The sequence below is a fragment of the Heteronotia binoei genome, chromosome 1, assembly GCF_032191835.1.
Source record: "Heteronotia binoei isolate CCM8104 ecotype False Entrance Well chromosome 1, APGP_CSIRO_Hbin_v1, whole genome shotgun sequence".
Lineage (NCBI taxonomy): Eukaryota > Metazoa > Chordata > Lepidosauria > Squamata > Gekkonidae > Heteronotia > Heteronotia binoei.
This window is the reverse complement of record NC_083223.1, coordinates 63090957-63112066: the sequence shown is the minus strand read 5'-3', so window position 1 is coordinate 63112066 and position 21110 is coordinate 63090957. Positions and strand designations below refer to the sequence as shown.

The following is a 21110-nucleotide window of genomic DNA, read 5'->3' as shown; positions in this document are numbered from 1 at the left end:
TCTGTTGCTTGTAATGGACTTCTGGCATATATTACCCATGCTGCATTACCCTGTGAGCCTCAGCTGAGACCCACCTGCTTCTCCTTATGTCCCTCCCCCTTGAGCCTGTGAGCCCAAAACAACGAGGAAGATGGAATAGGATATAATTGTAAATTTATAGTTACAGTGTTTCCAAGTGCGTTCCCTATATCTGGTATCTATGTAAATACTCAGGCTTTCTCTGGGAATAGGGTCAGGCAGAATTTGTTTTGTTTTTTATCTGACCTACCTGTTAGCTCAGATAAGATTACTTCCGAGTAGGTTATAATTACCAGTTATGTTTCTAGCTGTTTTGCCAGATTTCTTTCTCTGTGCTAGTCTAATGGGATTAAATTGCTAATACATACATGTATGGAAGAAGAAAGCAATGAGGAGGAAGATTATATTTTATAATGAGACATTAGTTAAGGTACAATAATCTTTCCCATGATAGAAGAATCTGTACCATATTTTAAAAGGAAACAGTAGCTAAGATACAAAGTCTCTATCATGATAGGCATACTTCACTGTACATTCTGTAGGTATGAGACAGAATGTACAGTGTCTGATTATGGCATTGGAAAAATGTATGCCAAATTGTTATTCTATAGTTAGTAGAAATATGCCCAATCCACACCATTATCTTCAGGGGGGGGATTTAGATTTGTATGACTTCATAGTGGGGTATGGATATCTAGAAAAATGTTTGAGGAGGACTTCTTCACAACACCACATAGTTAATATGTGTAACCCACTGACACAAGATCTGGTGATAGTATCTAGCTTAGATGACTTTAATTCTAGCCAGAATAGGCAAAATAAACTGACTAAAATGTTGACAAAGCAAAAGACTAGACAGATTTTGCCAAGAGAGACAAAAGGAAGTACTTCTTCATGTAGCACATTGTTAATTTACATAATACCTTGCCAGAAAATGTGGATTTAAAGGAGGAAAGGCTAGACAAATTAATGGAAGATGGATGTATAAAAAAGCAAGTAGTTATAATGGTTAAAATGAACCTCTGGGTTCTTAGGCAGTGTACCCCTGGTTACAAGATGCTGAGAGATATGTGAGTGTCATCCTAATACTGTGCTTGCTTGGATGAGAGCATCTCACCAGCAGGATGGATGGAATGGATGGATGGACCACTGGTCTTATTCAGGAGGAGGACAGGCTCCCAGCCATTTGACTAGGGAGTCAATTTGTGCCTGATGGAAGCAAGGAGAAGTTTGGGTGATGGATCTGGCTTTGCTGTAAGCCAGGAAGCTATCAAGTGGCTTCCCAGAGCCTGCCTCCAAGGAGCTAGCCCCCCACATGGTGGGAGGGAGACCTGAAACCCTGGGTTGGGTTGAAAAGGAGCTGGCTGAGGGTGGTGTGCCATTTTGGAACTCTTATTTTCTTCTAAATGCTTTCAGACAAGACATAAGTACTGTTGTCTGTTGACCATTTCTTTAACAGAAGAAACTGGAAGGCCTCTTACAGAAATATGATACGCTCTGTCAGATGAACTCTAAAAGGAACCTCCAGCTAGAACGTGCACAGTCTCTGGTTAGCCAGTTCTGGGAGACATATGAAGAGATTTGGCCATGGCTGACTGAAACAAGAATGATTATCTCACAGCTTCCAGCACCAGCCCTTGAATATGAGACTCTGAAGCAGCAGCAAGAAGAACATAGGGTAAGCATGAAGGAAGCAAAATAAGAGTAAACACATAATAATAAGAGTTCAATGTATTGTCCTACTAGAGCAATAGTTTAGTATTAAGCAAAAGTTGTCAGATTGTACAGATATGAGTACAGATATCTCCCTAGTGCTTAATTGTAGTAAAGCAAACAAATGGAGGCTGCAACAGTAATTACATAAAACGTGGGACCATACAATATCTTTCAGATTGATAAAAAAATACTATGGTTCAAAATGGATGCTGTTGTGCAGTCACTTTTAAACTTAAGTACAAGAACCTGCTTTTCTGATTTTCTAGCAGACAGAATTTTCCAATACACACATTGCAAAGTACATGTTCAGACATGAGTTGTGGGTTCTCCTCATTTCCCATGTGTGCAGTGCCAGATTAGGATTGGTACCATGGTGCACATGGAGAAGAGACTTCAGCCTTTTCTCCCCTATGATATTTTCATGACCTGAAGTGGTCTCTGTGTATGCATGTGCTATGTGACACCCAGTGATACAGCAGGGAGGCTGGAACCTTTTCTTCACTTGTGATCCTGATCCAGGTCAGGCACCCAACATCCAGCAATCGAAGAGGATCTGCAGTTTTATTCTGGCTGTTACACAGGGTGGAGACCTTTGGATATACCCATGTACTCCACAATGTGTGGATTGGTTTTGTTCATAGTGAGAAACACCGAAATCACAAAGAAGCCTTTGGCTGTATTCAACATGACTTATATTTTGTCTTGGTATGCAGGATATTTGTGTAAACTTCTTTGCCAGCTGGATTTGGTTGGCATGCAGACAGCTGTAATGTGGCAGTGTAAGGCTAGGATACTGATAAGTGTTTTCCTTTGCCATAGCAACTACGAGAGTTGATTGCAGAACACAAACCTCATATAGATAAGATGAACAAAACTGGACCTCAGCTTCTGGAGCTGAGCCCAGAAGAAGGATTTTCAATCCAAGAGAAATATATAGCAGCTGATGCCCTTTACAGTCAAATTAAGGAAGATGTCAAAAAGCGAGCTCAGACCTTGGATGAAGCCATTTCTCAATCTACCCAGGTAACACTCTTTATCAGACAACCAATTCAATTCCCTCACCTGGGGATGTTATCTTAGTATACTCAAGGTATATGGCAGGATTATCAGAAATATAACCTACCAAATGAGAATGAAAAGGAATGCTTAGGCCATTATTTTGATTGTCCTATTTGTCAGTGGATTGGACATTTTCTATTGATAAATCTGACCTCTTAAAATAAAAACAGAAACAGACTAGCTCAAAGAAATTATTTGGGAAATAACTCTGGTAAATAAGTGAATTTTACTGTTCTTTCCAACTTGATTTATTAATTGGTATTATTGGGGAATTAGGAGTCCAGAAAGCTGATGACCTTCTTCCTACAGAGGTCAAAGCTAAGGTGTTAAGATAGCAAGCTTATCCATCGTATTCATGTTTGTCCATCAAACAGAATCATGAGCACTTCTAAGCAGGGTTCTTTCCTCCGTTCTTTCACCGATACAAGACTTTGGAAGATTTCATTTAGTGCTCATTACTGATATCTTTGTGAACTCAACTAAACTAGCTCTGTGTTTAACAGTGGATTATCACTGTCCTTTTCACCCTACCTGGTAACACTAGATTTACATTTCCAGAAATCCCTTGATAGTTGAAGCTATCATGTTTGTTTGTTAAAGAATGTTTGAGGGAGGATGGGGCCAGTCCAACCCCACTTGACTAAAGCACAGTGTTTTAGTGCAGCTGTTTGACAGGGCAGTTCTAAACAAAGTTACAGTCATATAAGCCCAGGGAGTTTTATTCGTGACATCTGAATACAGCCACAAAATCAGTAAACTCTGCTGCTAAGCAGTGTTTTCTAAATGTTGATGTCTTATATTTAAATATTTTTTTAAAAAAAAAAACATGTTTCCAAATGGCATGTATTGTGTAGCTGCAGTAAATTCTCCTTCTTTCTTTATACTTAAAAGACAGTTCTCTATCATCCCATTGAAAATGACAAAAAGGTACTCAGTTTAAATTAGCTTCTTCGCAAGGTCTGCTCCCAGACAGCCATCCTGCTTCTCTTCTGACTGTTTACAACAGCTCCATGGCATGTGGGTAAAAGCCTTGCCAGACATGGAGCTGTCACATGACATTTCCAGTGGGGCATGGTTTGGCTGTTTCAGGTTCCTCATGGTGCAGGCTGGTACAGAGCAATCTTGAGTATCCAGCACATTTGATTCCTTGGCTACCCCATTTCCTCATGAGCACCAAATAACAAAACTTTTACTGTATATGAATCTTTAAAATAGCTGAAGGTATTTCCTTTAGGACCAAATCTAGGTGAAAGAAAAAATGCATTATGTTTTCCCGTTTAGAAAAGTCACATCCAGGAGACTATTAATGCATGATGCAAAAATAAAATGGAACTGGTCAGGTTTTCAAGGCTTCTTGCAGTTCAGTCCTAAACAGAGTTATATGCTTCAAAGTCCATTTAAGTCAGTGGCCTTGAAAGGTATACCTCTACTCAGAATTGCATTGTTAGCTGAGTTACAGAAGGATGTTATCCAGACACATGGATTGAGATGCATTAAACTTCTGCTGCTTGAACTAACATTCATTTCTTTTACAGCATAAATCTGTCAGTGTTTGGTGACCAGCTGTAAATAAAAAACCCTCTTATGTACATATACATATACAATTGAGGATGTTTCAAGCACCTTAATTCAGCAATATCTTTTGCCATGGCTGGTCTAATATTACTCACCCCACTTCCATTTGTCTGCACAGTTCCATGACAAGATAGATTCAACCACTGAGAGCCTGGAACGCATCGTTGAGCGTTTAAGGCAGCCACCTTCAATCTCAGCAGAGGTTGAGAAGATTAAAGAACAAATCAGTGAAAATAAGAATGTGTCCATGGATCTGGAAAAACTTCAGCCAGTGTATGAAACACTGAAACAGAGAGGGGAGGAAATGATTTCACGTTCAGAAGGTGCTGATAAAGATATGTCCGCTAAAGGTATGTGAAATTGAGAATGCCTGTTTATAGTTGAGGTAAACAACACAGTAGAATATTGGGGGCAAGGGGGGGGGTGGTGGAGAAAATCTCTTGCAAGCCAGTAATTATTTTATTTTTCTTCTGGAAAAACAGATAAATTATACAGTATAAAAATGGTTTGATGGTTGTTTACCTGAGGTTGGTAAAGGACAGCTTCTAGAACAAAACTTGATTATGGGAGATCCATTTATGCATTTCCTGATTTTTTAAAAAATGCTGAACTGACAAACTACTTCTGTTTGTCTTTTAGGGGAATCATAGAGTTACCACTCAAGTATCTATATTTTTCCTCTGTGCAGTAAATTGCAGTGGCAGAAGAATCAGGATAATGCCTCCCCCTGCATCATGGCTCCACTCCTGTTCTAGATTACCTCTTCCCCCCTCACCCAATGCATACTTTTGAATTTAAAATACCTAAGAAGAAATTGGATTTATATCCCACCCTATACTCTGAATCTTAGAGTGTCAGAGCGGTCACAATCTGCTTTGCCTTCCCCCCCCCCAACAACAGATACCCTGTGAGGTAGGTGGGGCTGAGAGAGCTCTTACAGCTGCTGCCCTTTCAAGGACAACTCCTGTGAAAGCTATGGCTGATCCAAGGCCATTCCAGCAGGTGCAAGTGGAGAAGTGGGGAATCTAATCTGGTTCTCCCTGATAAGAGTCCATGCACTTAACCACTACACCAAACTGGCTCTCTGAGGATTCTTATCACAGACTGTTATGCTAAACGTAGCTTGGCCTTTAGAGTTCCTTAAAATGTTTGCAAAATGAGCACATGTGAAAGTTTTCATTAACAGTTTCACAGAAGATCTTAATTTATCAGGTGATGTAACGATTGATTGTGTTGTCCTGTTTAGTGGTTCAAGACAAGCTGGACCAAATGGTTTTTATCTGGGAAGACATCCATGCCCTGGCTGAGGAAAGGGAGGCCAAACTGCTTGATGTTATGGAGCTAGCAGAAAAGTTCTGGTGTGATCACATGGCTCTTGTAGTCACTATTAAAGATACTCAGGATTTTATCAGGGAGCTAGAAGGTCCCGGGATTGACCCTTCTGTGGTAAAGCAGCAACAAGAATCAGCGGAGGTACGTGAAAAGCAATTGTTATTGTAAGGCTCCAGTTCTTGTATTTAGGAATAAGCTCTGTTTATATCAGTGAGACTTTCTTCCTAGTCATTGATGCTTTCATTTGTCCTTTTTCATATTTCAGATTTTTATACAAACCTGGGGATTTTTTCCAGGTTTATAGAAAGATCTATTTTGTCTGTCGATGGCTCCAGTTTCCAGATTTAAGTATCCATAGATTTGACCATGTTGAAAATTAGATATGTTGATAATACAGGAAGAAACTTCTGTGAATCATTATCACACCTTAAGTTATGCATGCATTTTCACTACTCAGTCTGTTATCACTCCGAGTCTCAGCTGAGCACATGAGCTGCCTCAACTGAAAAAAGTTGCATGTTAAAGTTATGTGAAGGTTCTGTTAGTGGCATTTGTTCTCTCTTTATTGTTGTGCACATGCAAGACATAATTTAATGTAACAAGTATTGAAAGATGAAAATTTATGTGTAATTTTCCCTTTCAAGATAGTCCTTTAGTGATGCTCAGATAACTGCACAACTACATTGTGTGTGTGCTGAGATCTTTAGACTTGTATTTCTAAAATATCAGTTGTTTCTTTATGCCACCTGTTAAAGTTAGTTGTCTCTAGACTGTACTACTTTAATCTGATAAACCTTTAGGAACATAGGCTGCTACGAGGGCTTTTTTTGAACAGGAACACATTTCCAGCTGGCTTGGTGTCAGGGGTGTGTGGCTTAGTATGCAAATGAGTTCCTGCTGGGCTTTTTCTACAAAAAAAGCCCTGGCTACTACATATTTTAAAAGGAGTGTAGAAGAATTAGTATAAAGTATTGAACAAAGATCTAGGAGACTTGACTGAGCCACTTGTAGGAAGGGCGGGATATAAATCCCAAATAAATAAATAAAATAAAATAAAATTCTGTAAAATTCACTGGATGGCCTCGTGGTCAGTCTTTCTCTTAGCCCACCTTACCTCATGGGACTATTGTGAAGGTGAAATGGGGAAGGGAGAATTACACATTTAGCTTCTTAGAGATAAAGTGGATAGGTAGATAGTTATGTTCATAGCTCTTTCTCTGTCTAGGCTGTGTTCAGAAATCATGGCAAACGACGTGTGTTGGGTATGAATACAGACTGTTGCCATACTCATGTTTTTGCCTCTCCCCTCCTCCACCCTCTTTCTTTATCCCTCTCCCTTTATACAGAGAATATGATTGAATCCTGGTTTGTAGATGGGGGGGGGGGAGGAATGAACGTAGCATGACAACTTTGTATTCATGACTAACCTCTGTTGTCTGTGACATCTGAATGTTCCTGTTAATAAATTGCTACATAGGGCTTCCCAATACTCTTTGAGATAGAGGAATGCTCAAACTACCACCATAGAAGCCTCCTGCCCAGTTAGGTGAATAGCATCTGCTCTGCTATTACTTAGTTTCAGTCCAGAAGAAACTTTATGTCTCATCCTCCTCCTTCTCTATAACTAGATGTCATGTGGTCAGAGCTTCACATGGAGTTGGTTAAGTAATCCTAGAAAATAACAAATCTTTTTATTGTAATTTACTGTGGGTTGGTAATCCTGTTTATTTCATTTAATAACATCAGAAGCTTAACTTTTTGTCTTTTTTTCTTTTAGAGTATCAAAGAAGAGGTAGATGGGTTACAAGAAGAACTAGATGCAGTTGTCAGCCTCGGCTCTGAACTCATAGCTGCATGTGGAGAACCTGACAAACCATTAGTCAACAAAAGCATAGATGAGGTAAGCGCCATATAAATAGCTGGCATTTTTTGAAGTGGTTCAGACAAAAAAAAAGTGGTATATGATGTGTAAGGCCAAAATTTGTCATGAAATCAAGACTCTCTTTGGAGTCAAGCACAAAGGTTGTACAGATTCAATTTTGTAACTTCTCATATAGCTCCAGACTTGAAAGCATACACACGAACCCCTTGCCCAGACATGTGGAATCATCCAATATTCAATGCTACACCACAAATTTACCTCCCTTACTGATTAACCTAGACAGCATATACATGGGGGAGATTTCTTATAGCTAACTGATAAGGAATAATTTAAGAAGCAAGACCACAAGCCTTAAATGAACTAAGCTTGAGAGCTTTAGAGCAGAGAAAAAAACTTCAACAAAATAAAACTTTATCTTTGAACTCTACCTAATCTGAATATACTGATCATCTAGATTCTGAAAACTAAGCAAAGCATGGCTGATAAGGGCCATATTCTAACAATGTTTATTCCTTGGAACCAGTATATGCAGTGAGATCCAGAGTGAATCTAGGTGTTGTGCACAATCACTAGTCTTTCTGCATCCTGTAATATGTACTGTTTGGTCTGGGAAAACGACTAAATAGAATACCTTAGATGTAAAATGAAGAAAAGAAGCTGTACAAGCTTCCTCATCTGTTCCTCATCTTACTGCTCATACATGTTCTGAAAGTGATTTTTTTCTGTAGAGTAACATAAACATGCTATCCTAAGCAAAGTAACACCTTTCTAAGCACATCAACTTCAGTAGACTTAGAAAGGTATAACTGCTTAGGAAGACATTGTAAATTACCTGAAAAGAAAGTTTCTTCTGGGATGTCCATCCTGCCAGCTTCTAATTTTAATAGACTTCAGTGCCCCACAGAACAGACTTGGCTACCAAATCTGGATAGCCCAGGATAACCCAGTTTCTTCAGATCTTGGAAAGTAAATAGGATAGGCCCTGGTCAGAATTTGGGAGTCCACCAAGGAATAACAGGGTCATGATGTGGAGGCAAGCAATGTCAAACCACCTCTGAAACCCATGGGGTTGCCATAGATCAGCTGTGACATGACCTCAAGAAAATCAAACAGTCAATTACTCTCACTAGCACAAGCTTTGCAGTTTCCAGCAGGGATTTTTACTAGCTGAGGGTAATAGGGAATGAATCTGGCTGAAAGTAGAAGAGATTTCACCTGGCAGCTTCTGCATGTAAATCTCTACCATGCAGCTATGGCCCTGAGGTTAAGTCAGGTAAGTAAAGCACAAGTAAAGTAAAGTAAAGCACCAAGTGGATGGGATGCTGATCTTTACTGATATCTACCTACCTTGTTAAATTTCTATTTAGTAAGTAGCTGGATTTTTTTTAAACCAGTGATGGTTTTAGTAAGCCTCTTGCAGCATTTTTTCTGTTAGTCAATAGTTATAGAAATTTCTGGATCTTCTTTGTGGTCTCTGTGCTTCACACTCATGGGATAGAGCGCCTGCGCCGATCTCCAAATTGGTACCTAAAAAGCCCGGGATTTTTTCGTGCTCACCACTAGCGGGCATGTGCAGGCATCCCAGTACGCATGCTTGCCAGCGCGAGGATCCCACCAGTTCCTTTCTGACTGCTGCGCTGAGAGGATCTCCTTTCGTGTCCCCGGTCGGTAAAGTAATCTTTGGATTATTTCTCCTAGTTGTATATAGCCTGTTTGTTGTTTTTTCTTAATGTAGTCAGTTAGTTAGTTGTTAAGATAGTTAGTGTTGTTTAAAAAAGAAATTGTTGGACTTTGCCCTTCGGGGCCCTGTTTTCCCCCCGTTTTTCCCCTCAGAGTTATTCCTGTGTGGGTTTTCTCTGGCGTCTATGGAAAGGTATTGGGTTTTTTTTAAGAGGTGCCGTTCCTGTGGAAAAAAGATTGCCCCTCTTGACGGTCACTCCCTCTGTCTCCTGTGTTTGGGCAAGGGACACTGCGTGGATTTTTGTCTGCACTGTCCGAATTTCTCAAAACAGACGCGTAAGAATTGTGCAGCGAGACTTTCGGCCACGTTGGTGGAATCGGCACTTCGTCCTTCGAAGATGGCATCGAGCCCGTCGGTACCGATGGGAGAAGCCGCGGCCCCGACTGTCACATCGGTCGATACGTTGCCAATTTGGACCAATATGCCAGTCGAGTGAGGGCGTTCCACTAAGCGGCCCTCTGAAGGGTCAGTGGATACCCTGGCTAAGAAGTGTCGGGATGACTCGGGGACCCGATCATCCTTACCAAAAAAGGCAAAATCCAAGGAGAAGCGGAAGAAAAATCGTCCCGCACTCCTTCCCCTTCTCAGGACGCTTCGGCATCGACTGCTCCACCCAGGAAGATCTTGGCATCTCCGCGTCGGAGCCCTTCAGTGTCGAGAGGCAGTGTTTCGCAGCAGTTGCGTTTGTCGGTATCAGAGCATGAGATCAACTTGACCCAACGTTCCCACTCATCGGGATCGCGTCATTGAAGTAAGAGTGGCTCTGTCTCGGAGGTAGAAGTTTCGGTACCGATGGAGCCGTCAACACCGCTGGATCAGGCGAGGGGACGGAGAGAGCTGGAACCAACCACCATTGCTCATCATTTCCCACCGCTTCCACCATGGGATCAGTGCCAGTGGCCTTCTCCATATGCCTACCCATACCCGCCGTACCAATGGTACCCCCCTCGTGAATTTGCTGATTGGGACCAACAGTCCAAGGCATCTCATATGTCGAGGATTTTGCAGCACTCTAGGCATCGTCCATCAGCATCGGTGTCCATCCCACCTGAGAGACACGGCGTGATGGTGGAGGATGTCCAGGCTCGGTTGTCTGTGTCAATTCGGTCACCTGTGAGAGCGTCAACGCCGGTACTTTCGGAACACTCTTTGAGGAGGGATTCTTCATGGTTGGACTCCGAGGTTGGCACTGACGATCCAGACAGGGCTTTGGACCCTTTGCCAGTGTCGCATACCGCTGAGGATCTTCCCATATCACCATCAGAGGATCTAAAGTCGTATGGGGACCTGGTGAAGAGGATGGCACTCTCCCTCCCATGACACAATCTCAACCAGTCATAGACAATACCGTATTCAACATCATGCAGCAGGACACGTCGACGGCGGTTGCCTTGCCTGTTACGAAGGTCATCTTACAGGCAGTGAAGGAGTCCTGGGCGAAGCCAGCTTCTACACCTGTGTCTTCAAGGAGATTGGACCACATGTACCGCATCCAAGTGGCTGGTGCTGAATTCCTTTTCACTCACCCGAAGCCAAACTCGCTGGTTGTATCCTCCTCATCGAAGGCACACAAGACTCACTCCTCCCCACCGGACAAGGAGGGAAAGAAGCTGGATAATGTTGGGAGAAAGTTTTATTCTGCGGGAGCGTTGTGGGTAAAAGTATCTAACTATGCTGCGTGCATGGCTAGATACCAATACTCTTATGTGGGAACAACTCACCCCCTTCCTGTCTTCCCTGAGCGAGGAGAAGAGGTCTGCTGCTAAGAAGCTGCAGAAGGACGGCTTTGCTGTAGCCAAGCAACAACTGGCTGCAGCAAAGCACATGGTGGACATGTCAGCAAAAAAATCACATCTGTTGTCTGCCTCCACTGCCACTCCTGGCTCAGATTGACGGCTCTTCAGCAGGACACCAGGGCTTTCGTTGAAGATCTGCCCTTCGAGGGCGAAGGCCTCTTCAGCTCGACCACGGACAATGCCCTTCAGGAGATGGATAAGAGCATAAAGACCTCCAGGAACCTGGATGTCCCGGCTTCTTCTAGGGCTTCTAAACTGAAACAGTTTCATAAACCCTGGTCCAAGAAGCCATACCAAAAATTCTCCCCAGAACAACAGAGGAGACCTCACTCTGCTGAGCCTGAGAGTAGGTCCCCATACAGGGGGAACAACAGAAACCACTACGTTTCAGCTCAGACCACGGACAAGTCTAAGGGTGCTCGCCCACAAAAGCAGGGCCTTTGACTTTCTGGTAGCACGCGTCACCACCCCCACTTCGTCTACTATCCGCCTTCGTCCATTCCTCCCGGCCTGGGAGTCCATCTCTACAGACAGGTGGTCTCTTTCCACCATCGCAGAAGGCTACAAAATAGACTTCGCTCAGGTTCCGAACCAATCCATGGTAATCACCACACCCCCTTCCCCACCTCTGCTGGCGGAGGTGAGCAACCTCCTACAGAAACAAGCCATAGAATGGGTCCCGGTGGGGGCCAGAACGGGAGACTTTTACTCTCGTTATTTCCTGGTTCCCAAACGGGATGGGGGTCTGAGACCAATCATGGACCTTCGGAATCTGAACAAGTTTATTGTGTACCAGAAGTTCAGAATGTCCACTCTGCAAACAATTCTTCCCCTCATCAACCAAGGGGACTGGATGGCTACGTTGGACCTCAAGGATGCCTACTTCCACATCAGCATCCATCCTGCGTGCAGGCATTTTCTTTGGTTTGCAGTAGGTTCCCACCACTTCCAGTTCAAAGCCCTTCTGTTTGGTCTGTCCACCAAGATGATGAGTGTTGTGGCTGCTCATCTCTGGCTTCAGGGGATAGTCGTCTTTCCATACATCGCCAATTGGCTTCTTGTGGCGGAGTCAAAAGAAAGTCTGTCCAGCCATATTACCACCACTCTTTGTCTTCTTCACACCTTAAGTCTGCAGGTCAACCTGGAAAAGTCACATCTTACTCCATCATGGACAGTTAAGTTCATAGGGGCTTTGTTGGACACGAACTTTCACCACGCCTTTCTGCCTCAGCAGAGAGCGATGGACATCATCAGTCTTGTCAATCTTTTACAGAGTCGGAAGTGGGGCACAACGCAACAGCTGCAGCAGATGCTGGGGCTGATGGCGGCGACTACAAGCGTGCTGCTGTTTGCGAAATTGAGGATGAGAGGCCTGCAACTGTGGTTTCTTCGACAGTTTCGACCCTTAAGAGACTCACCTCGGAAGCGGTTTATAATTCTATCTGTGACACTCAGAACACTGCAGTGGTGGAAATCAAAGGACAATATTTGTTAGGGAGCTCCTTTCCACCTACCTGCAACAACAGTGACAATCACCACAGATGCGTCTTTGTGGGGATGGGGGGCTCACATGGACTCTCTCTCTGTGGGGGGCCCTTGGCCTTCACAATTGACTCACTATCATATAAATTACCTGGAACTGCTAGCAGTTCATTTTGCTCTTCGGTCTTTCCACCCCATGGTGGCAGGGAAGGTTGTTGCAGTGCTAACACAATACTACTGCCCTGTGTTATATCAACAGGCAGGGTGGGACAGTTTCTCGACGGCTCTGTGCGCTGGCACTGGAACTGTGGTCGGAGTGCCTGGAGCATGACATCTTCATGAAGGCTGTGACCTCCCAGGGGTGCTCAATCTGCAAGCAGACTCGTTGAGCAGGGGTGCAGCTTCCCCGCACACATGGGAGATACAGTGGCACTTCCTTCAACCTGTGTTTCAGCTCTGGGGGTACCCTCAGGTGGATGTGTTTGCCACAGCCAGAAACCGGAAGTGTCCTCTGTTTTGTTCCAGAGGGGGCTCGGATCCAGAGTCGTTGGGAGATGGTCTGTTATTCCCGTGGGAAGATCAGTTCCTATATCTGTTTCCACTTCTGCCACTGCTGACAAGAGTTGTCAACAAAATCGCAAGAGAGAGGCCATGCTGCATCCTGGTGACACCGTGGTGGCCTCGGCAGAACTGGTTCCCGATCTTTCTTCAACTGGCGAGGGGGGTCTTCTACCAGTTTCCGACAGAACCGGACCTTCTGTTGGCTCAGGATGGTCATGTATTCCATCACAGTGTGCCTCACCTGAAGCTGACAGCGTGGTTCATCGACCCTGTGAGCTCTCCAGCAGAGTCCAACACGTCTTCTAAACAGCAGGAAGTTGTCTACCCGTGCTTCTTATAATAGGAAGTGGCTGAAGTTTCTTCAGTTTTTAGTTGATCCTGCAGTCTCACCCTAGTGGGTGGGACTATCAGAGATTTTTGTTATCTCTGGTGGCTGCTGGCCTTGACTTTTCATCGGTTAAAGTTTATTTGGCAGCAATATCTGCATTCCATGAGCCAGTTGAGGGGCATTCAGTTTTTGCACACCCTCATTCTAAGAAGTTTTTGAAGGGTCTGCTTAGGCTTCATCCTCCATTGAAATCACCCCCACAGTTGGGGGACTTGACTTTAGTGTTGGACAGGTTGACTCGGCGTCTCTTCGAGCCCATGGCCACATGTTCGTTATAGCTTCTATCTTGGAAGACTTCTTTTTTGGTAGCAATCACATCGGTACGCCTTGCAGGGGAGCTCACGGATATGTGTTGTGACTACCCATATCTAGTTTTTCAGGAGTCTGGAGTGTTGTTAGCTCCTGATATTTCTTTCCCCCCCAAGGTGGTTTCTCAGTTTCATCTTAAGTTAGAAGTTTGGTTGCCTACTTTTTATCCTGCACCTTCCTTGGATGAGGAACGTAGGTGGCATGGTTTGGACGTTAAGTGTGTCTTATTTTATTTGAGTTGCTCCAAGAGTTTTCGTAAGGACCAGCGTCTTTTTGTTACTTATGCTACTCCTAAGTTGGGCTCCAGAATTTCATCACAGCGGCTTTCAAAGTGGCTCACTGAGACTATTAAACTGTGCTATTTGTTGGCAAAGAAGCCGTTGCCTGGGCCCATTCGTGGACACTCTACAAGAGCAATGGCGACATCGGTGGCGTTCCTGAAAGGCGTGTCCCTGACGGACATTTGTAAGGCTGCCACCTGGTCCTCTCTGCATGCTTTCATGAAGCACTACGCTCTGGATGTGCATGCTCAGCAGAGGACTCGTCTGGGAGCTGTGGTGCTGCAAGCTGTCTCTTCTGGTTGACCGTCTTCCCGCCTCCAGGTATGTCTTGCTTGCTAATCTCCCATGAGTGTGAAGCACAGAGAGCACGAAGAAGATAGGCAGGTTGCTTACCTGTAACTGTAGATCTTCGAGTGGTCATCTGTGCATTCACACTACCCGCCCTCCTTCCCCACTGCTGACAGTCTCCCTCCAGTAGGAGCTTCCAGAGGTCAGGAAGGAACTGGCGGGATCCTCGCGCCGGTGAGCATGCGTACTGGGATGCCTGCGCATGCCCGCTGGTGCCGAGCGCAAAAAAATCCCGGGCTCAGGGGATCGGCTCAGGCGCTCTATCCCATGAGTGTGAATGCACAGATGACCACTTGAAGATCTACAGTTACAGGTAAGCAACCTGTCTTTTCCATTTTAGATTAAGTACTGTTTCTTGGCATTTGTTTTCAATTTTTTATTCAATTGGATCTCCATTTAAAATACAGTTAAATTCTGCTTGGGATGCTTTGAATAAAGCATGGAAGGAACGTGTTGACAAGCTTGAGGAAGCTATGCAGGCTGCTGTTCAGTATCAAGATGGATTGCAGGTAAGACTAATTTAATAGGAAACAATATTTAGAAATATTTTCTAATTTTTTTTAAAGACTGTTTTTTATTGATCAGATTGTGGGCCATTGGCTGTGTTGACAGCCGTATTGGTTCACCATTTCCTTGCAAGCGAAATCTTGGCTTCAGCTTATCAAACTGCCAATGGCTATATGTTGTAAAGGCTGCCTCCTCAAATTACTTCCTTTTGCGGTTTCTGAGATTCCTGATTTCTGATATCAGCTAGAAATACCCTAATTGCTGATATTTGTGCGTCAGATTATAGAAGACACAGGCAGAATTAAAACATTTATCTCATAAATATAAAACATTTATAAGACTTCTTGGATAGATCCAGGTGGGCAGCCCTGTTGGTCTGAAGCAATAGAACAAAGTTGGAGTCCAATAGCTCCTTTAAAACTTAAAGGTGCTACTGGACTCCAACTTTGTTCTAATAAGACTTCTTATTTGTGTGGGGGTTTGATGGAATTTTAATTGATCATTATAATCTGATGTTACTTCTAGCACACATTTTATTGTGTTGCTGTTATTTATGTTGATAAAGTAGTATCCTCCACCTGGGGAGGGAGCTCACTGACACTACAAATTTAAATACAATAAACAAATGGATGAAGGCATGATTTAACAAAATGCAAGTAGAAGGCATGATTTAACAAAATACAAATACTTTAACTTTGACTGGATGGTGACTTAAATTGTTCTTCTTGTTGTTATTACTGTAACAGAAGGACAAAGTAGCTGATGAATTATGTATAGTTCAGCCAAAGCTACACACTTTTAAGTCCCATTGATTTCAACAGAAAATAAATAAACCAAATGAATCTCTTTGAAAAATAAAGTTCTTTACACCTTGTCATTGGTTAAATATTGTATTTTATTGCTAAAATTAAAGAACTGTTTTGACTTATGACCATATGTAAGGTCATCTGTCAGTGGTCATAGATGAGGAGCTAAGTTAAAATGTGTCACTGTGATATAGTTATTTCTTAAGACAAAAGAAGATTATGAGGGATGAATGGACTGATTGACAGATCTATTCATAGTAATGTCCTATACATTGGGCGCTGGTGTGTTTTAATTTTGTGCAGTGCCCTGTTGGTTGACATGAACTTTGCCTCCAGTAGAAGTGTTTTATAGCTGTTCTTTACCATCTATTCCTATGTTAAAACTATTGTTCAGGTAACTGGGTGAGTAATGGGGTCACTCTATTTAGCACTACATTTTTCAAGCAAGATTTTTGAATGGATAAATCGCTAAATGAAGCAAAACTCTGAAATGTTAAAAGTTCATTCATCTAAATTTTCAAACCTAATATCACCCTCTCCTCCACTATGAAGCTAGACACTATATGTCCCTTAAAATGTTACTTAGAGAATTATTAACATTTCTAGATGTAATTTTTGTTTTAACAAAATATATATTGGCTATTCTGTTTAACAGATTTTTTTATTTATCAGTTTTTATTTTAACTTTATCATAAAATAATAAAAGAAGGGCAATTATGTCCTGTTTCCCTGCATACTTCAGCACATGCACCCCAAGACTTTCTTCATTATTTTTGTGACCTTGGAAATCAACTTTCCCATGGTTGGGAACGACTACTGCAGGGGTGGAATGGTTAAGGACATGTCCACATCCATCAACACCTTGTACTGAGAGATCACTGGATCTAACCCATTGTTCATTTCCCCTCCTCTGTTCTCATGTGCATATCTACCAACTAATGGAACAGTTCACACAGGTGATAAAGTAGGCTCTGATTCATTAACCCTTTTAGACTTTTAAGGTGCCACAATTTTTTGTTTTGTTGACTCATATTGCATTGGTTTGTTGAGAATAAATAAATGTTGGGATAAACCCAATGTAAACTTTTTGATTCTTTGTAATCTAATTAAATATTCTTCCAGTGCAGTGCTAAGGAGATTTATACCCTAAGGCAATTGAAATCAATGTGACACATTCCCAATTTTTAAAAATTGTATAGTATCAAGCATCATACCAATACTTTGCTGAAGTGTTATTTTCCTTACTATTAAGCCAAATTGTGTTATTTTAAATAAATATTTTATTTTACAGGCCTTATTTGACTGGGTGGATATTGCTGGCAGTAAATTATCTTCAATGTCACCAGTTGGAACTGACCTAGAAACCGTGAAACAGCAAACAGAAGAACTGAAGGTATAAAATATTAGCCTTTTTGTTTTTTGAATCTTTCTATGAGGGTTGGCATCTAGAATCATTTTGCACTCACTTTGCAACAAAAAGGTAAGTAATTTTAAGATGAGCATTCCATTTTAAAACAGCCTTTTTAAGTCTGAAAAACAATGACATCAGTTTCCCCTGTGTGTGTGCAATGCAAGCTCCATTTTTCCCACTGCATCAATTACTTTTATGACACTTGACTTCCCTTTCAGAATGTGTGCAAGTTCCTGCCAAGTCCATCATTCTTGATACCTTGGATTATTCCTAAACATTCAGCAATTGCTTCATTTCCAGTAGAGTCTGCAAGGCTATGCAGCAAAAATCCCCAGTCAACTTGAAAAGCAAATTTGGAATGGAAGTATGACTCATTCCATTCATAATACCTGGATACAGCCATGTGTTTTACACAGGAAGCAGAGATGGTGTAGGATATCCTGTTTCAGGGCATGACATTAGACTAGATAACTCACTTAAACTGTATTCTTGTAAACAAAGAACAGAGGAAGACAAAATATAGAAATGAGTGGGAAGCCCTGTCTTTCAACAGAGGTTCAGAATTGGAATAGAAATGGGTGCATTCATTGTCTATGCGGTACAAGATGTAATGAATTTGGTCACAGTTTAGTGTAGTAGTGGTTGGGTGCACGTTTATCTAGTCACTCCCAGATAAACTCATGAGGGTAAACAGAAATGTTTGTCCCTCTTTCTTAGGACTCCAACAAACTTCCAAGCCCGCAGATGGGTTTTTTTGCTCTATTTTGCCATGTACTCATTCTGGATGCATCTGTTACTGGTCTGTGTCCACATGCCAGCAAATTCAACAGTCTTCTGAAGAAGTCTTTGGGGAGGGGCTGTAACTCAGTGGAAGAGCCTCTGCTTTGCATACTGAAGGTCCCAGTTTCATTTGCTGGAATCTCTTTACATTAGATCCTCTACTAGCATTAGAAATTCCTGAAAGAAAATAAAGTGCAACTTGTCTTTTTTTTTTTTTTGCAACCAGCATCAAGAGGCCAGTTGGCATCCAACCTCCTTACATATACCCATGTGATAATTTGCCAAGTTATGAAGGGACAAATAAGGGACCCATAAGGCTATTGGGGGAATCCCACCCATTCCCACACACTCCAGGCAATCCTCCTGCCAGTCAGTCCGCCCACCTGCAGTACTGCCCACTTCTACCTGCCTGGTTTATGCAGCAGCAGCTTCCATTTCATTTGTTTCCTCAAAATGATCTTGAGATATAGCTTTGCAAATTTCAGTTTTTCTACCATTAGTTAATATATTTATTTGGCTGGGTTTAATGGAAATCTAGGGGCTGAACCAGGATTGTACTAGCACCTTCCTACTCTGTTACTGATTCCAGTGTTCGCTTTAGTGGTCCAAGCACTGAGGACCTGGTTCAGAGTTAGATATAAGATATTCTAGATAAGAAGCATACTAAGATCATGGGTTTTGTGCTATAGTTCATGAGTGCCACTGGAAACTGTAGGTGCCTGTTTCTGCACACCTTGTACCAATCTATGGTCATATAGGTAACATGATGTGACCCAGTGTGAGCTGAACCTTCAAGACCACCTATATAATTACCATTGGTTGTGTGTATCAGTATTATCTCAGTCACCAAATAATCACAGGGTAGGCAGGTGAAATCAGTCTCTGCTGTTCCACGGTCCTTTTCCGTAGTGGCCCCTTTGTCCTGAAATAGCATTCAATAGAATGATGAAGGCTTCTACTTGGTTACAGTTTCAGAAGTTGCACTAGGATGAACTTTTAAAGAAGTTTTTTTAATACATGCGGTTCATTTTTAAGCTAACCATTTAGTTCATCTTTTGCTGGCTTTCATAATTCTGTCTGCTTTTATTGATTTTAAGTTTTGGTGATGCCTTACATTTGTATGGAAAAGTTTCTATGGGGTAGAAAAAAATTAAATAAAAAGCACTTAGGAAAAGCACACATGCACATTCATGTGGATCTTATGGGGAGTGAATTCTACTGACACCAGATGGTTCTTATTTTTCTACATTAAAAAAATAAGTCAGTTTGGATGCAAGAATGATTTATAACAGTAATTTTAATTCATAAAATAGCATTCCTCCCTTGTCAGAAGTCTGGAGTACAATGTGACCTGTTTTACTATACAATAATTACAGGAGGACATCCTGTGAAATATTCACCTTTGACCACTGTGATCCTCTGTTTCAACAGCAATTTAAGATAGAGGCTTATCAGCAACAGATAGAAATGGAACGACTGAACCATCAAGCAGAGCTGTTGTTGAAAAAGGTGACCGAAGACAGCGACAAGCACACTGTACAAGAGCCATTATCTGAACTCAAGTTGTTATGGGAAACTTTGGAGAACAAAATTGTTAGCCGCCAGGTAAATGGCAACTTCAATAAACTGTACCACAGGCTAAAAGCTATACAAATTGTGAAAAATAATAACAGTATATAGTTTCTGACCTGATCATCTTCCAACAGAGAAAGACTTCCTTCAATAAAAACTCTTCTTTATCGGAAGTAGTCTTTCTCTGTCAGAAAAAACCTTATTCTTCATTGGAAGGTCTTCTTTTCTTGAAGGAAGACATTGGTTTCGACCTCAGGAGTCATATGATCCAACATGAAAAGTAACAGTCTTATTTTGTTCTGTGCTAGTCAAGCCCCATCTGGACTACTGTATCAAGTTTTGGGTGCCATGTTTTTAGAAAACTGTAGATAAATTTAAATAGGTTTGAAGGAGAGAAACAAAGATGAGCATTTTGAAAAATAAGTCCCTTGAGGAAAGGTTGAATGGTTATGCTTATCTTGAAGAAGAGAAGACTTAAGGACATGTTGCAAGGCCTTCTTCATATGGTTATGTTCCTGTTTTGAGGAATGTGGCACAGAGGTAGCAACAGAGGCCTGAGGAACCCTCATCTGCTGAGTGAAATGCAGCAACTGCTTCAGGGCAGGGCAGAGCCACCCTGTAGCAGCCTGATGGGCCCAGCAGGAGTACCACCTGCAGGACAATCTCCTTCCCACCAGGCATAGTAGCAGGAGTAGAAGGTTTGCCAGCCTAGGGCATTAGCTGAGGGCATGGAAGACAGCAAGGGCCTCTGGCTAGCCCTATGCAAACCTGGCTGGGGTGGGGCAATGCAAGGAAGGAGTTAATAGAGGAACATAGCTCAGAGAAGGAAGGGGCAGTGCTGGGCTTGGACCGCATAGGTGGGACCCCAGGTATAAAAAGGGAAATGTCAAAAGAGATGTGAGGAAGGCAAGCTGGCTAGGAAATGCTGAATGGGTACAAAAAAGGAAGGAATAGGCACCTAAGTGAGGAACTGAGGCCTGGGGCAAGATAAGAATGCCAGACATGGGCAGGCCTGGTAGAACTGCCCCAAGGGGTAAAAGCAGGTGAGTGAAGGGAACTGTGCTCATGATGAAGCCTGTATGGACTTTGCTGATTCTAATAAAGAGACACTTAAAGAGTGCCATTAGGTCTGGCAAGTCTGTGCTGCCCATGGGAGTTCGTTATGATGTTCCATCATAAGCCCAGCATTAAGGAATGACGGTTGGGCTTTGCTGTTAGAGAAGCACTTTCAAATCTCAGCTCAACCATAAAACTTACGGAGTAGATTTGGGCTAAGTACAGTCTCCCAGAATAACCTCTGGCTCCAGGTTGTTAAGGGGAAAAAAAGGGTTGTTGCGTGGATAGAATAAAGCATACAGCTTACAAACCATTCAAGAAAAGAGTTCTAAAAGCATATCAGAATGCAAACTCTACACTGCCTGTTGTTTTCTTGCTAACATTGCTTTCAGGTGCACAGCCATAGTATGCAGGTGATGTTGCCTAATTCCAATCATTGCTTTGAGGTTTCATTGGGTGAAAGAAATTTTGAAGCCACTTGGTACTTTTG

At 42.3% G+C, this 21110-nt stretch overlaps 1 protein-coding gene across 25 annotated transcripts in view; it reads left to right on the top strand.

The window, feature by feature from the left end:
- Nucleotides 1-21110, top strand: part of DST (dystonin) — a 489979-nt gene that overhangs the window by 408654 nt on the left and 60215 nt on the right. For all 25 annotated transcript variants that reach the window (XM_060235329.1, XM_060235262.1, XM_060235226.1 and 22 more), the window contains 8 exons: nt 1478-1696; nt 2554-2757; nt 4487-4718; nt 5615-5841; nt 7478-7600; nt 14896-14997; nt 17093-17194; nt 19424-19597. In XM_060235329.1, coding sequence (XP_060091312.1) covers nt 1478-1696; nt 2554-2757; nt 4487-4718; nt 5615-5841; nt 7478-7600; nt 14896-14997; nt 17093-17194; nt 19424-19597 — 1383 coding nt within the window. The remainder of the gene's footprint in view (nt 1-1477; nt 1697-2553; nt 2758-4486; nt 4719-5614; nt 5842-7477; nt 7601-14895; nt 14998-17092; nt 17195-19423; nt 19598-21110) is intronic.